The sequence below is a fragment of the Barbus barbus genome (assembly GCF_936440315.1).
Source record: "Barbus barbus genome assembly, chromosome: 43".
In the NCBI taxonomy this organism is placed as follows: domain Eukaryota; kingdom Metazoa; phylum Chordata; class Actinopteri; order Cypriniformes; family Cyprinidae; genus Barbus; species Barbus barbus.
Window position 1 is genome coordinate 20,985,872 of NC_136721.1, and position 17,334 is coordinate 21,003,205.

Consider the following 17,334-nt stretch of genomic DNA (forward strand, 5'->3'; position numbering starts at 1 on the left):
CAAAATAAATGAAAAACTAAAACAAAACAAAACCAACAGCAACTAAATAAAATAATACAAATTAAATAATCGTTTTCTAATCAATCTCAGCATGCTTTAATTTTGTGTCGCTATATGGTTTGCGTCAATAAATTTAAAGTAAACTGGAAGTGTTCGTGTTTATTCTGCTAAACTTTAATTACTAAAACTAAAATGAAAACGGAAACTAAACTGTATATAAAAACTATAGGCTAGAAAACTGTTCACAAAATAAAAACTAAACTAAAATTAGACCGCGTTTGTTCAGCTTAAGCCCTGCACACACCAGCTGTTTTCCGCTGCTCACCGGGAATTCTCCCAAATCTTCCCATGGCCACTTCAGGCTTGTACACTTAATTGGCGTTTGCAGCTATACTAGTGGTTATTTATTTATTATAATTTTATTATTATTATTTTTATTTTTCAACGTTGCAGTAGGGGAAAAAAATGAACAATCCGAAAACATGCCCGTGTCTGCTTTTATTTGAATGCAGATGTATCAATAAACAAAATTTCCAGTCTTTCAAATGCATTTTTAATGTATATATATATATATATATATATATATATATATATATACATTAAAAATAATATGTTGACAGATTTAGTAAAAATCTGAACTACTGGCTTGACCTGTACCTGACCTGCCTCTAATAATATATCCAGTTTAAAACACACACACACACACACACACACACACACAACAGGAAATTATCTCAGACACACAAGGGTCAAGAGGTCTCTGCTGCCTATAAAAAATAAGTGCTATTCACCACAATACCAATGGAAAATCTCCAGACATATTATCTGAAGAAATTGCCATGACAACCAAACCCAGGGTGATGCATAAAATCCCCACGGGTGCATAAAAACACACGCAATCAAATTACAGACTTACAGTGCCTCAAAATCCAATTTGAACCCTTGACACGACAATGAGAACATGCGCAAATGTGAATACAGAGTTCACAGGCCTGCAACGTGAAAACAAACGAATAGCAGGGTGTTTCTGTGTTTTTATGTGATTTCGAGAGGCTGTCGATAGCAGTGCGGCTGATTTACTCAGGTCATGAACACATTTCTCTTCACCGGGAGCCGATCTGGGCCCTGTCGGCGGGGCCAGGGCCCGCCTTCACTGACAGTGCTGGCAGGTATCGCGTGTGTGGGCGGCAGATACCGTAAAACAACATCAGCTGGAAAAAGAAGACATATGTCCTCGCTGCTGCCTGCGCTGCTTATGTTCCAGATCCTGCACATAATGATACAGGGGTACATGTTGACACACAGACACAATGAAGTGCTGTCTGATAGGAATCTGATATATTACCATCTAATTGCCCTTAGCATATTGTTAAGGTGTGCTAGTTCTGTTCTAAAGAGATAGTTCACCTAAAAATGACAATCCTTTCATTTACTTGCCCTCAAGTTGTTCCAAACCTGCGTAAATTTCTTTTAGATGTTTAACACAAAAGAAGATATTTTGAAGAATGCTGGTAAACACAAAGCTGACGGTAGCCATTAACTTCCCAGTATTTTTTTTTCTCCATGCTATTGAAGTCAACAGCTACCAGCAACTGTTTGGTTACCAACATTCTTCAAAATATCTTCTTCTGTGTTCACTGCATGTGAAACCTCAGTTAACATTTTTCACAAGAAGCAGTTCAAAAATGACTTTTCAAACAGAACATCCTCTAGAAGAGACCAAAGCTTGTGGATCAGATGAGCATTTCAGAACAAAAGTGACTGAAATCATAGACAGATGGAGTCAAAACTTATTCTAGATCACTAGAGCAGTGCTGTGGCCCATAAGGGATAAATAAACTTCATAATTTAAACCATATTCAGTTGGATAAAGACTTGGTAATGTGGCAAATTTAGGTGAAACAGAATATTAGAGGGAAATAATGTAGGGCGGGACTTAATAAAATATGACATTTTCCACTGCCTATATGCCTTGGTCTCACTGGTAAAAAATAAAATGAATTTCAGAGGCAGAGGAATGCATTACATTTTAATGAAACATTAAAATTCATTTTTTTTTTTTTTGCACTGATAAATTGTGCACAATAAAACCAGTAACATGTATTAATAAGTAAATAGTACATTTCACATTATCTATAAAGGATAACTTGCACTGAGCCTTAAGAATGTGATTTGAAAACCTGTTTTTATTTTACTCTCATTCTCGGTTGTTCAGAGGTTAAAGTCGAGCTGGGAGCGAGTCGGACCTGTCGACCGTTCAGTGCTGACAGATTCATTTAACACCTCAGCTTTTCTGACTTAATGGGATGCATTTTCAACCACCTTCTGGATTATTCAGCAGTTCTGCAGTCAAACTTTAGTTTTTACACACTCTACACAAACACACACACAAGTGTATGTTATTCCTACATTAATTTTCCCCCCAAACATGCTGACAAAGTTAAAACAGACATTGCTGGCTGCCAATAGGAAAGAACATCAAAAAAAAAAAAAAATGTCTTTAATATCTCAGTTGCTGCTCCTTGACAGCAACACAATTAAATAAACAGCAAATGGATACTTTTTTGATATTTCTCAGACTATTAAGAAAAAAAAGACAGTCGTTAAATTTCTAGAAAAAAGTCGAGATAAAATGTTGAGAATAAACGAGAAAAAAAAAGTTAAATTACAAGTAAAAAGCCGTTAAATTACGATAAAAAAGTCATAAAATTTTGAGAAAAAAGTCGTTAAATTTCGAGAGAAGAAAAGACACTGGTGTCATGTTCATTTCATCTCAATGGACATGTATTTTTTCTGCACTGGCGGAGGTTGGAGAGTAATGCGCTGGGGAGTAGCGTATGACATGATCGACTGGGTTTGAGTTCAGCTTTTGCCAAACTCGCTTTTCATCATAAATCATTTTATTGCTCATAATGAATCTTTGGAGAAACATCTGAGGCAGAATAGATCCTGAGCTTTTGAAAGAGCAACAAACCCTATAGACTGTCACAGAATCCTTTCAGCTGATCATAGAAGACACTGAAAATTGCTTCAAATCCCTCAAAACCTTCGGTCTGAGCTCTCGCTGGGAAGAACCATAATGTGCATTGTTTACTGTTAAATCAATGGCAGACATCACTCACTAATTACAGAGCACTTGAATTTTTTGCAGTTGGCTGCACAAATGCATTGCTGGGGTCCAGGCACATAATTGATTAGAGCAGTAAATGAGACAGAATGTGACTCTCTCTCTATCCATTTTGTCTCCCTGGTCTTAAATTGCCTTGCTCTTTCAGTTTGGGCTGTTTTTTTGCCATGTGTGTCTGTGCGTGTGTGTGTGTGTGTGTGTGTGCGTGTGTGTGTGTGTGTGTGTGTGTGTGTGTGTGTGGGGGGGGTTATCAGCTTAATCCCATTCTAGTTCACCGTTAACTCTGCGGTGTCCTGGATAGCTTTATGATATGAATAATTAACATCTCCCCTCACTCACAGTCTGTTCACTACTCAACGGAATATTCCTGCTACTCCATTTTCTTCTTCTAATACTGCATTGTTTTTGAAGCCTCCTGCGAGCAAAGCAGGAGATAAGTGTAACTGTAAATATTATTACAATTTAAAACAACAGTTTTCTATTTAATATATTTAAAAATGTAATTTATTGCTTGTACATTACTCCAGTCTTCAGTCTCACATGATTCTTCAGAAATCAATCTAATATTCTGATTTGCTGATCAGAAAACATTTCTTATTATAATCAATATTTAAAACAGCTGTGCTGCTTCGCATTTTTGTACAAACCCATTATACATTTTTTCAAAAGAACAGGATTTATTTAGAGCAGAAATATTTTGTAACATTATAAATACAGAGTTCTGGCATCCGATAGGTCTAACTCAAGCTGTCCTAATGACATCATTATCACATGGCACAGCTGACTGGTGAGCGAGTTATCAAATAATTTATTCAAAAGATATATTCAGTACTACTTTGTGTTGTTTGGAGATGTACAATGGCTGGCGGTGCAAAAACCTTGTTTGTTTTTTTAAGTACTCTATCTAAAATGAACATTTTTCAATATTGCTCCAAAACTGTGTTCAGTAGCCTACTGAAAAATATATAGCAAAAATGTTAAACTAATTAAAATAGACTATTTTAGCAAATATTTGTGTGCTACATAGTCATTATACATTTTTTTATTACATTTTTAGCTACGCAACATTCAATATCAAGTGTAATTTGTGCAGTTTATATAAGCAGCACTGTTTGTATAATAATACAGTTGCTGCCTATGTAAAGTGTTCCAAATCAGTTACTTTTAAATTTCATTTCTTTTAGGATGTTGACTTAGAAGGCAGCTGCCTATGTAGTCTGTAGGCAGCAAGGCAGCTCACTAGGTTTTGGAACAAAGATATACTACAAAAGATTATTGGAGTATGATTTACAAGAAAATATTATTTCAGTCTCCCACATTTAGTTCAATGTGTTCTACTTCTTGTAATTAATTGTGAAATTTACTAGCAATTTCTGAGAAAAAAAAAAGTTTCTACACCCAATCTGAAAATTAAATAGGCAAAATAAACTAAGGATATTTAACCTACATAGTCTGTGCAAAACCATTTATAAAATAATGTTATAAAAACATGAATGTGTTGTTGTGTAAGCGTTATTTTTTTCCCTGTCAAGTAGAAACCACATTTGACTGCTGCCCTGGCTGTAAATACACCATCAGCTAGATAACATCAATATTGTATAGCAGCTTCCAAATATGGATCCTAATCCATGCCAACCAGCAACAATGACTGACGAAAATGAGAGGCAAATCTAGGAGTATGTGTCCATTCCAAAACTCCCATTAGACTACCTTGTGCTGGCAAAATCCCTGAAAAATAATCCACAAACTCGATCTGGATTAGGACTAGGATTCTGAGCTGGGGTTTCAAAGTTAATCTGACAACATGTCTTTGTGTGGGGTTGATCATTAGACTGCCTGGTGAGATCAGATTATAATAATGGATGTAATGAAGCAAATTTCTTTAAAAGCACAACCGCTTGTGATCTTTGAGTTATGTAATTTATCTCCATTTTGGAACACAGGCGGCTTCAGTGCAGATTTATAGGGAATAATGTGATCTATCTATCAGGTTTGAATCCTTAAGCCTTGCCGACCTGCAATAACATTTTAGATTAATGTCTCATAAACAGTGGAAGTGGACCGCACGCTGGCTATCACTGTAATATCCCACAGCATCTTTATCTAGGTTAGAGAAATAAATAAATATTCATATGAATTAAATAAGTGAATGGGACAAAAATACAAAGGAGCTTTTAATGTTATTGAATTGAGTATGTCCAGATTCTGGATGGCTGAATTAATCTTTATGCCACAGAGAAGAAAAGAGCATGCTCAGTTGCTCACTAGGTCAGGAACAGGAAATTCTCTTCCTCTCTGATCCTGTGGGTCATTTTCATTCATGTCAGGGCAGTGAAATGGAAGTTAACAGCACAAAAGAAAAGCAAATTTGCTTTTTATGTACTCTATAATAATAATAATATGTTAGGGTTTATGTACAACACAATGCGTTTTCCCATTTAAAGATAAAAGACTGAATCTCAGAAAGAAATAGAGATCCAGTAACTCCATTATTTATAAAGCACTTGGAGAGACAAAATAGCTTTTGAGTTTAAGTGCTTGATTCTTTCATTAACCAACAGCTACTCCGACTTCCTTTCAGGTCCTTACTGACTTCAGGAAGCTACCTTTTGAGACAGCATGCTAACTGAAATAGAACCTCACAAGTGACATATTTTGATGCTCTACAACCTCTCAAAATGATTCAAAACAAAATATAAATAAAAAGTACTTCACAAAATGTTAGCGATAACTCATATTTGATTCCATTCAGTATTATTTCCATATTATTTATATATTATTTATTCATATTTAGAGTTATATTTTGATTTTAATATTTATATTTATTAATATTTTGAATGAGTTTAACAGTGATTTTGTTAAACTGACTCAACATTTTTATATCATTTTTTTATTTATATATTTTATTTTATTTTTTCATCATTTTTGTTTTACCATATTTTTATATAGCTTTAATTTATTTTTATTTCAGTTTTATTTTTTATTCATTTTAGTACTAGTTTAGTACTATCTATCTATCTATCTATCTATCTATCTATCTATCTATCTATCTATCTATCTATCTATCTATCTATCTGTCTATCTGTCTATCTGTCTATCTGTCTGTCTATCTGTCTGTCTGTCTGTCTGTCTGTATGTATGTAAAATAGTTCATTTTAATTAGTTTTAACTATTTCGTTGTTTTCAGTACTGGTGAATGAGTATATTGATGCATTATTTTTTTCCACTGAGGTTGTCACAGGGGGATTCTGGGATTGATTTCTTCACAACGGATTCAGCCCTGCCAGATAATGGTAAACAAACTTGGCTTGCTGTCCACGAAGGAGGCTTGAACCCCGTAACAACCAGTTAGAACCCCCACCCCCCAAGATGGTACAGTGTGGAGGAAAAAGAGACGAACTCAGAGGAGGAGAAGGGGTGGTGGAGGGATGCCAGAAGATTTGTCGCTGAAGCAATGACTGCTGCTTATATACGGTCATAGCGGTGATTGACAGGACTGGATGATTAGGCTCCTCCCAAACCTGCGTTGGGAGCTTCACATCTTAGAAGGCAGCATAAAAGACCATTCACTTGTTAGCTATGATGCCTTTGAAGCTACTCTAGTTACAGAGCTCACTGAGTGCTAATGTGTTAGAAACCACAAAACTCTCAGAAAAACAAGTGACACATCAAACTTTTTGACAGGTTTCCATGTACTTTTCTCCACTGGGTGGGAGGAGTAAATAACAAACACCGCCTACAACCAGTCAGTCAGGATGTGTCTCCTATTCATCATGTACCCAAACTATCTGCAGTGACTCAACGAGTTGCTTAGCAACAGCCGAAACACTCAAGATGTCAATAGCAATGTTCTCCACCGCTATGACTGTGATTCTTATTATCTTGTCAGTCGCTCGACTCGCTGTATGATCTTCATCCTAAAAACAATAGAAGAAAACGGGCTGAATGATTGAGCTCACAATGGCAGATGCCTTGAGTGTCCAAAGCAAATGTCACTCACTGTTCTGTTAATATCAAATCCTCTTTTCTGTGGCAACACAATGGTCTCTCTGGACTCAGCCAATCACAGTGCAGCATCCCTGAAGGCCACAGCCCACACAGCCAATCAGGAGTGTTCGTCATCGTCATGGGGGCATAGCAGCAAGCTAAGGCATCTATCTATCTATCTATCTATCTATCTATCTATCTATCTATCTATCTATCTATCTATCTATCTATCTATCTATCTATCTATCTATCTATCTATCTATCTATCTATCTATCTATCCTCTCAGTCTAAAGTTAAGGTCATCTTTAGTTTCTCTGTCCTGCTTTTAGTCTGAGCGAGTGCACAGAATGAGAGCAAAAGAGAGAGTCCTGGTTTAGCCAGCGTTATGTCCTCAATCTATTTTAAATAACCCCTCTGTTTGACCTCTCTTTGCAAATAAGTCACTAAATAGTACGTTTCTGTTCTTCACAAAGCCAGAATAATGACTACTAAACAATCGGCACTAAAACACCAGAGTTTAAAGTTCACTTCATTTCTAAAACTCAGTTTAAACTGTGTTTCATTAAATTGCTCCAAACATTTCACAGATATTTCGCTTGGATTCTCAGTCACATAGGTGTGTGTGTGTGTGTGTGTTTGCTTTTAGTCTGTTCTTTTCTGCTGTGCACCGGAGGCAAACCTTAAGTCGGCTTACAAGCATCACATAAATATATCAGTAATTCCACACTAGTCCCATATTTCTCGTCTTTCCTTCCTCTCTCTTTCTCCTCCCCCTCTCCTGTTCTCTCTATCTCTCTCTCGCTGTCAATGATGCTGTGGGGAACCTGAAATCCTGTCAAGTATAAGCTCTGCAGCAACATATGCATTCAACCAAGCACTAAAGAAACACACACAACCGAACCACACAGCTCAGAGCGGAGTGGAAGTGAATGGCCTGCAGTTACTTCAGTGAAATATTTAGAATGGCAACAGTACATTGCTTTGAGACCTGAGAGTTTAAATCAGCCTCTATAACCAGCAGATCATTTAGAACGATAGCCAAACTAAGTGAAAACATTTAAAAATAGGTTAAACTGTCCTTTCTTTGTGTAACATCTTGTCCGTCAGATGACAGTAGCAAACATGTATGCTCTATTTCAACCGATCACATAGACATAAACACACAGAGAAATACAAACACAGCGACACACACTTCCTAGTGCCTGTAATTAACACACACACAAAAGTGAAAGAAAAGCAGCGAGCAGGACAGGGGGTTATCCTGGGGGCATGAAATGGCATTTGTCCAAACACTTGTTTGGGTAACTATTTAGAAGAACACAAACAAAGCGCAGTGATAATATCATCTCATTAGTGTGCTGAGGCAATTAAAGTTGTCTCTTGCATAACATGCTCTGCTACTATAGGGCACAGCAAAAACATATAAATTATTCACATTCCTGCAGTCTGATCAACAGATCTGGTCACTGGACTCATTTCAAAATACAGAGAGGAAACAACTCAAACGCTGAATGAATGACTGTGCTTCAGAGAAGCTATCTATCTATATATCATATCATGGTGAGGTTAGTGCAGCTGAGTCTTCGGTTTTTCCCAAGCAGTAAACACTCTTGTTCATTCATTGCCTTCTCCTCCCTGATCAGCATGAGGCCAAATCATACCGGACGGTAGGGGCCAACCCGCTCTTCTCAAGCGCCGGCTCTTTTCTTTTTTTTTTCTTTCATTTTCTCTGAACTAAAACCCAGTGCTCCCTAACATTCCTCTCTCTTCCATTCTGTGCCTCATGCTTGCTGTCTCCAAACCACAGCTATTCCACATTGTACTGTCTTGATTTAAAGAACCTAGTAGTGCTTTGCTCCTAATACGCTGATCTGAAGAACCTAACACAGAGAATTTTTAAATCACTTGATAATCATACAGCCAACTCAAGAAAATCAATACAGTGATAAGAAGAGGATTCACAGACTGTACTCTCTCTGAATGTTTTGAACAGCTATGAGTCACTTCTATTTGAATGTGAAACAAATATGGCGTCTTCAGTAAATTACTGAGTGACGGACTATATAGCTTCCTCAAAAATACAGATATATAAAGTATTTAAATTTAATACTTTCTCATTTTGAATTACCTGAACAACAACAATAGCATAATTTGATAAAACTGGGTAGAATCTCAGAGATAGAGCATAGTAGTAATACAAAAATAGTAAGTGCAGATGTTCCAGTGGTTTGACATCCCACAATTCCTGTCCACAATAATACTATCAGATAAATCCTCTGCTGACAGCTGCAGTATTCCCAGCTTTAATCAGAACTCTCTCTAAACATGAGCACGATGACTTACACTTTCTCTCCTGTGTGAGGAAAATGATCACACTCCCACACACACAAACACCTATAGTCACACACCTAATAAAAGCAATTAAGTGAAAATCTATTTATGTAACAGATGTGAATTCATGACATTTACACTAGTGTTCACTTGACACTGTACAATCAAGACTGAATCTACATTTTATGTGCTTGGCAGATGCTTTCATCAAAAGCAGATTACACTGGATTCAATACATTTAATCAGTTTTCCCTTGGAAGCAAACTCATGACCTTTTGGTGTTTCTAGATCCATGCTCTATTGGTTTACTGTATTTAACAGAATAGTTTACCCCCAAAATTAAAATTTAAAATCATTATTTATTCTTGTACATACTCAAGCCTGGCACATTTTTTAAAAATTAAGCACTTTATGTGCTTTTTTTCTCCATTTTGGAGTGTGAATTTGACATAAAGCCAGCAACGGCACGTCATGGGTTCAATTCCCAGGAATATATGAAATGAAGGAATGTATGCCATTAATGCAATGTTAGTTGCACTGGAATCAATGTCCACTTGTCATATTGAAAGGAACGGCTTGGACATTCTGCAAAATATCTCCATTTGCATTCAGCCAAAGAAATATCGCTTATGGATTTGGAATCACTAGATCACAAATAAAATCAGGCATAGCTTTGATATATCAAATATTACTAACTAGAAAATAAAAATGAACACTAATCTACGGCGACAGCCTAGAGAAGGCAACTGACTCTTAGTAGAAGTATGTCATTGATGCTGCTGGATTTACAACTACTGAGAAATGATCAGTTACATAAGATGAGCTCTCAAATCCTAATAAACAGCTAAAAGTAATTATATTTAACAAACTGTAAGCAAATGACTGCACCATCTGTCAGCTGAAGAGCTCTCATGATCAAAGACTCCTCAAATATGAAGGGGATGTAACATATAAAATATGAAGATAAATGATTGTTGTGCAGGATGCATAAGACTTCATATACTGATATTACTTAAAGCAATATCTGCCAATAATGATGGTGATAGTTTGGATGTCTTGTTTTTAAAAAAAAAAGATAATTTCTAATTAATGTAATTTCAAAACTATCATTTTTCCCACTTTTATTTAGCTAACTTGAGATGTTAAAAGTCCTGATTAACTTTCTCTCGATGCAAGGAGGTCAAACATAAAAGTGAAAAGCTATCGATACATACATAGCGTTTTTCTCGCCACAGGCTGCTGTGCTCAGTAATTTCAGAATCAATTCCAGCAGTCTCTGTGGTTTGTATTTTAAAACCATCCCCTTGCACAGGAAACATTCTCCTTGAGGCTGCAATTTCATTGAATACCACAGCGCTGATGATAAACATTATTTTACGATGCACAAAAAAACAAATGTAGCTGTAAATCTCTTCAAAGCTCACTGGAAGCTTGTGGAAATTCAGACTAAAAAACCTGAAATTCTGTTGCATGTGGTTTGGTTATTATTGAACAACATCTGCTTTCACAGTATATAATAAAAGATAGCGACTCATAAACAGAAAGCGAGTGCTAAAGACCTGTAGTCACTCAGAAGAGGAGCAGGTGGAGTTCTGTAAAGCCACGCCCCTCCTCTCGCATAATTACAATTATAATGAGCATCCTGTCAACCCACATGGCCACCAATGACATAATCAGTCATACGCCTGGACACATGCCTACAATAAGTCTTAAGATTTCGTGGACGATTAATTCTGATCCTTTAAAACTACTGAAAGACCCAAAATCACTGGCAATGGGAAAATCATAATGAAAAATGTACATGGAAAAGAAGTGTTGGGGTTTACGATTTGTAAAACTTATTAAATAATCATAAAATAGCAGAAACATTATAATATTTTATGTAATGGAGGTGTTTGTTTTGTATTTTTATACTGGTTTATTAGTCATCTTCAGTGGAAAGTTCACCTACAAAATGAAAATTCTGACATCATTTAGTGAATATGAGTTTCTTTCTTCTGTGGAACTCAATTTTTTTTTATTTCTAGCATTATATCAATTGTATGTGCTCTTTTAGATATGATGAAAATGAATGGTGATCACGGCTGTCAAACTAAATTGACTTAATTTAAGCCTGTTTCTAAAAAAAAAGGATATACTATTGCTTCAGATGTCTTGGAATATAGTGCACAGTTTTATGCTTTTCATTGTGCTTTTTTGTCCTTTTCAGACCTTGACAGCTCATGGTCCCCATTTACTTTCATAGGAATGTGAACAATCTTATTTCCATGGATAAAAGAAAGTCAGAACAACATTTGGCATGACAGAATTTTCATTTTAGGGTGAACTGCCCATTTAAACCTTTTTGATTTTGTGATTTACCAATATATCAAATGCTCTGCTTTTATCAAATGCTCTTCTTTTATCAAATCACTATATTTCAAAAGACATTCAACTCATTAATAAAGCCTCTTACAAAACAATGACCTTAAGAAAGATCTCTGAAAACTCGCCCACGCATGGCATGAGTCAAGAACTTCAAACACATTAAAAAGTGTCGATAACAGCAGATTGGTAATGTTGATACCATTCCAATAACACTGTGTTCGCTGGTTAGCACAGATATCATCTACAACTCATTACAAATGGCTTTGGCCTGTGACATGCTGAATTTAGTCTTACAATGTGGGCCTGCGATAGAAACATTACAACACTGAGATGGCTTAACCAGAGTCCACTAATCCCAACCACAATCAACCAGAGACAGAACAAGCTGCTGCTTCAAAACATAAAATATTAAGTGGGACTGTTCTTTGGCTATACAGATGCAGGGACTAAAATTATGATTTTGCAATCCCACAGAGCTTGTACATCTGACAATTAGAAACGTCATTTTTTTATATTTTAGACCAGGAAAAACAGAATAAAGCTATACAGTATAAACTGCAAAACACTATTTTCTTTCCAATGAACATGGCACAAGATCCACAGAGAAGTTTACTGATCCAACATGAATGCAAACAATAAGTGAATAATCACACAAACACACAAGGAAGTCAATAAATATTGATAAGTATAACAAGTTTAACCCTGCTGCAGTGGGCTGCATAACTGGATGGGTCAAGCATCTATTTAAAATAAACTATGCCAGTAAAAGAGTCTATCAATGAGGCAAGTCCTTGAAAAAACAAAGTTAACTCCCTAGTAGTGAGGTCAGTTCGCAGATAGGGATTGTTTGCTGAACCAAGGCTTCACTAATTCATTCCCAAAATGACTCTTTTAATCCTAATCAAAATGTCAGCACACTTGGAGAATATGAGAAGGTAGATGATCACGACAACCTCTGACACTAAACCGTGGGCTGAATCTAACCAGGGCACCCAGTGTTATGTGATTTAACAATATACAGACACAATGGAACAGGCTAATTCACCATATGGGGTCTTTTTGGGGGACTATGGATGGACGTCCCTTAGTATTATGTCCTGTGCCGTGCCAGATCCTGCAGTAATTGGCTCATTTTAACTTTAAGTACTGTTGTTTAAAATTGTATTTAAATTGTATTTAAAGAAAAGCATGCTTAAAGTGCCATGTAACATTTCAGCACAGGTCAGTTCACCAGTTTTGAAAAATGCAACAACAACAAAAAAGTAAGCATTGAAAGCCTAAATGAAGAGGAGTAATAACAGAACTCTTTGTTTAATTGAGGCAGTTTGATATAGTTCATTTTTTAAGCTATACATTACACAAATACTTCCAGGTCATTTTGTATATGTAATATAATGCAAAAATAAATGCAGAGCCATTGTATTTCCCGTCAAGAATATATATGAATGCACTTTTGCATTAACTTTTGAGACTGTTATGCAGTCTTATGAAAAATGATGCATTAAAGTGCATGAAAACGTCACATCCTGTTATGCTGACTTGATGTTTATTTCCAACCAGAAACCAAAAAATGGCCTTAAAAATCCAATTTGATCTTAACATTGTCTTCCATCATGTGCCACACACATCTGATATCACCTAAAAATGTTTTAGTGTTTCATGATATTTTCATTGTAATTGCATAATGAATATATTCAACCATAGGTGGCAATGAATCAAAGCACAGCAAGAATTTTATCCATTTATATATATAATATATATATATATATATATATATATATATATGCTTTCTCATGTTTAATACCATATACCCACATTTGAAAAATAAAAAAAATAAAAAATACAGCTGGGTGCATCATCACCATATGCCCCATCTTAGGCTCCATTAAGAACTGGTTTATGTGTCAATAAGTTAAAAACAATATCAAATGTAAGAAATAGTATCAAAATATAGAATTAAAAGTCTTAAACTGCAAAAATTATCCCGATTTTGCCTCTTTAAGTAGAATTAGATCGTTATATTGGACTTAAATAGCCTATAAAGCATACAAAAAGGCTTCTATATTGACCCGCTATTGCATGTATGTCATTGTTGTGACTCCAGATTCTATCAGTTCATATCCTAACAAAGGCCTGCCGTCACTGGAAACAGGACATATGATGCGGGACTGCGAGTGATGCAGGGAAAACATGGATGGATGTGCGCTCACACGCTCAGATCCGGTAAACACCGGAGAAATCCTGCCGTTTAGAGATCGTTCTAGTGCGCACCGACGGTCGTGACTGATCATTTCTTTTCCTTTGCCACAAAGGCATCGACTTCATTAACCTTCATAGCGATCAATATTCATCACCCCACCCTTCAGGTTCCCGCATCAACATCTCCCACCGACCGAACGAACGACCTACCATTCCGTGCCAGCTGCCCGTCCGACGATCCCGGTCCGGTGACAGTCCAGTCCTGTTCAAAACATCCCGGTACGCGACGGATTTAAAGACCACTGTGAGGACCAATCAAACAGATATAAAGAAAAAAAAATGTTGATGAAACAAAAAGAGAAGGATTAAAGCCTGAGTTTGCGATGCTGAATCACTGCGCGCTCACCATTGTGCTGCAGGATGCTGCCTGTACCATTACGGATCCTACCAGCGTACGGATGGAGGGGGAGACGGGTTGCCGTAGCAACGGGAGGGAGCATAGGATGACGTCAAAGCCGAGTACGGTCTCATAGGAGTGAGGAGATGGAGAGGAGCGGCGCTCCGATCTCGCATCTGTAGATTGGTGGGCTTTGGCGCACATGACCGCCGACTGCGTGTTTGGAGGCGGGCGGAGAGAAAGCAGCCAGCATCACAGAGCATTCGATTCATTACGTTTCGGTCTAATGAATCAGTTCAAATGATTCATTCTAGTCGTGAATCAAAAGTTAGCCCAAAACCTAGGACTTTTAACGGCAACATGAGGTAGCCTAATTAACAATAATAATAATAATAATAATTAGCAACATTAAGCGCTTTATTATTATTTAAAAAATAATAATAAAAAATATATACCTGCATATATATATATATATATATATATGAAGAACCGATAACAAAAACAGATAACTTATTTAATCAACCCAGTTGCAGATTGATTGATGGCTTTAAAAAAACATGAAAAAACAAATGAAAATGCAAATGATCTCTTCATATATATGTTTTAAAAGTATGTTTTAAAATTAGTTTTAAAATTATGTAAATAATTTCAAATTAAAGTTTTAAAATTGTAAAACTTTAGAAGCTTTACAAATTATTATTTTTTTAAATTATGTAAATTATGGTTTACCACTAAGAGTAGCCTATAGACTAAGTTTACGTAAAATTTCATGTAAAAATTTTCCAACGTGCTCCAATAAATAAAAATGTCAAATGTTGCGTAATTTAATATTTCAACACATTTCTACCCCAAAGTTGTCCATTATAGTCTAGCCAGAGCAAATGCTTTGAATCACAAAGAATCGGTTCAAACGAGCGATTCATTCACGAATCGCACATCACGAAGTACTTCTGGACCTAAAAACACTTCTGCACTCTATTAATGAGAGACTAGTTGAAATTAAAATAATAATTATTTATTAATGTATAACCATATTATTTTCATTTCCCACAGAGAACTAACACAATTCTGGCTCATCTGTTTTTGTTTTTAAATCAGAATAAACAACATTTACATTTATGCATTTAGCAGAGGTTAAAAATAATAATAATCATAACTTTAAAAATAGTTACCACACTTCCCAGCAGAGTTATTCTCCTTTTTTATTTTAATTTTTCCCCCAGGCAATGAAGTTGCAACTGAATATGGCTAGAAAGTAGGGGTGGCACGGTTCGCGGAAAAAAACCGAACCGCACGGTTCTCCACACACGGTTCGGCACGCGCTAGGACCGCGGTTCAACTGAATTCTGACAACGCATGTGGTTTGTTATAAATAACACGTAAAACAAATAGGGTTCGGCTAATGTATGTTTCTGTTAATGGATGCGCATTCTGGCTTCCCAGTACATTATAACAACAGCGATGAGAAAAAAAAAAAAAAAAGTGGACAAATCATTCACTCTTGTTCAATGCGAGTGCCGTATGCTGGAATATGAGCATTTATTCCGTCATCACCCGGGTGCTGATAGCGCGCGCACAGGTGAGACCTGAACAGCACACGTTGATATCGGTGTTTAGACTAAAGTCATGTAAGCTTTGCCAGCTCAAATATTTAAGAGCCAGAGGACGCGAGCTCGCGCGCGCAGTGAGAAGATTTGTGCGTGCGCTCATCAGAAGCGCACAAACCTGCGCCTCAGAACGCGCGCAAATATGAAGCTCTCTCTGAAGTATTGTGTTTTAATGGATAAATTCACACAAAATTCTGTCAAAATGCCCGTCTTGGTAAGTATCCTATAGCAGACATAGCCGGCTGGGCGTACAGTATCAGTGCTTTCTCTTAAAGTGACAGTTAATATTAAATAAACAGCAACAACAAAGAAATCACTCACTGCTCTTGATTGAATCGCTTTTGTAACTTTAATAAAGAGTAATCTTTAATTTATACAGTCAAATATGCAATGCTGTTTTACCTTTGATTACTTTAATCGTACTTCAATTTTTGTACCTAAAAAACCCCCTGAAAATCACTGATTATTTTATTTGTATCTTTACTCTATTGTATTTTTATTTGTGCTGTTGCTTGTAGTTAAAGGTCTGCTTTTATTTGTGTACACTCACAATGAAAACAAAACAGATTGTATATATATAACATGTAATAATATTTAGCATTTTCACATCAAAATAAAAGAAACTGAGCAAAGTAGATGTCTTTTTTTTCCCTGTTGTACCGAAATTGTATCGAACCGTGACCCCCGAACCGAGGTACGTACCGAACCGTGACATCTGTGTACCGTGCCACCCCTACTAGAAAGGTAGATCAACTCTGAGTGAAATTATAAGTAAATTATATTATAAGCATGCATTGTGATCTATTCACTAACTAAAAAGCCTCCAGACCCAATATTGTTGTTAGAGAGCTGTGGTTAGATTGACTGGCAGCCCCAATTCTCAGCCAAGCTGTCATCGTTCTAAACGTTTAGAGCAATGTCAAGTGGCAGAACATGCTGAATGTGCAAGATCCTCGGGGCGTCTACCTCACAATTACACTCCTGCCTCTCTGAGTATATTGCTATAATCATACCAGCCCTCATTTAGGACAGTCTATCCATCCTATGCATAACAATGTCCTTTGCTCCCTCTCAAACATTTACACCTCAAGGCCTTTAGTGAATCCAGGGCTCAGCTGTGAATGATATTGTTGCATATTAAATAAAATGCTACATTGAAATGATACATTGAACTTGCAATACTGTCTTGCATTTTGTGGCATCAGTAAATATTGACAAAGTCTGCATTTGTGCCTTTTAGCAGATAAATACCCCACAATGACTGCCAGAGTAAAGTGGTCCACTTTGAAAATCAAGAGCACTTGAGAAAATCTTTATG

The 17,334-nt window shown here is 36.4% G+C and overlaps 1 protein-coding gene across 4 annotated transcripts in view; it reads right to left on the reverse strand.

Moving 5' to 3' along the window:
- The window catches only part of LOC306862232 (mitogen-activated protein kinase 10), a 65,748-nt gene extending 51,282 nt beyond the window's left edge, over positions 1–14,466 (reverse strand). For 2 of the 4 annotated variants that reach the window (XM_079404975.1, XM_079404976.1), the window contains exons 1-2: positions 14,419–14,458; positions 14,223–14,314 (exon numbers count right to left, since the gene is read on the reverse strand). In XM_079404975.1, coding sequence (XP_079261101.1) covers positions 14,223–14,225 — 3 coding nt within the window. In that variant the 5' untranslated portion in view covers positions 14,226–14,314; positions 14,419–14,458. Of the gene's footprint in view, positions 1–14,222; positions 14,315–14,418 lie in introns of all 4 variants that reach the window. The other 2 variants (XM_079404978.1, XM_079404977.1) reach the window with 2 other exon arrangements.
- Positions 14,467–17,334: the final 2,868 nt, after the last annotated feature.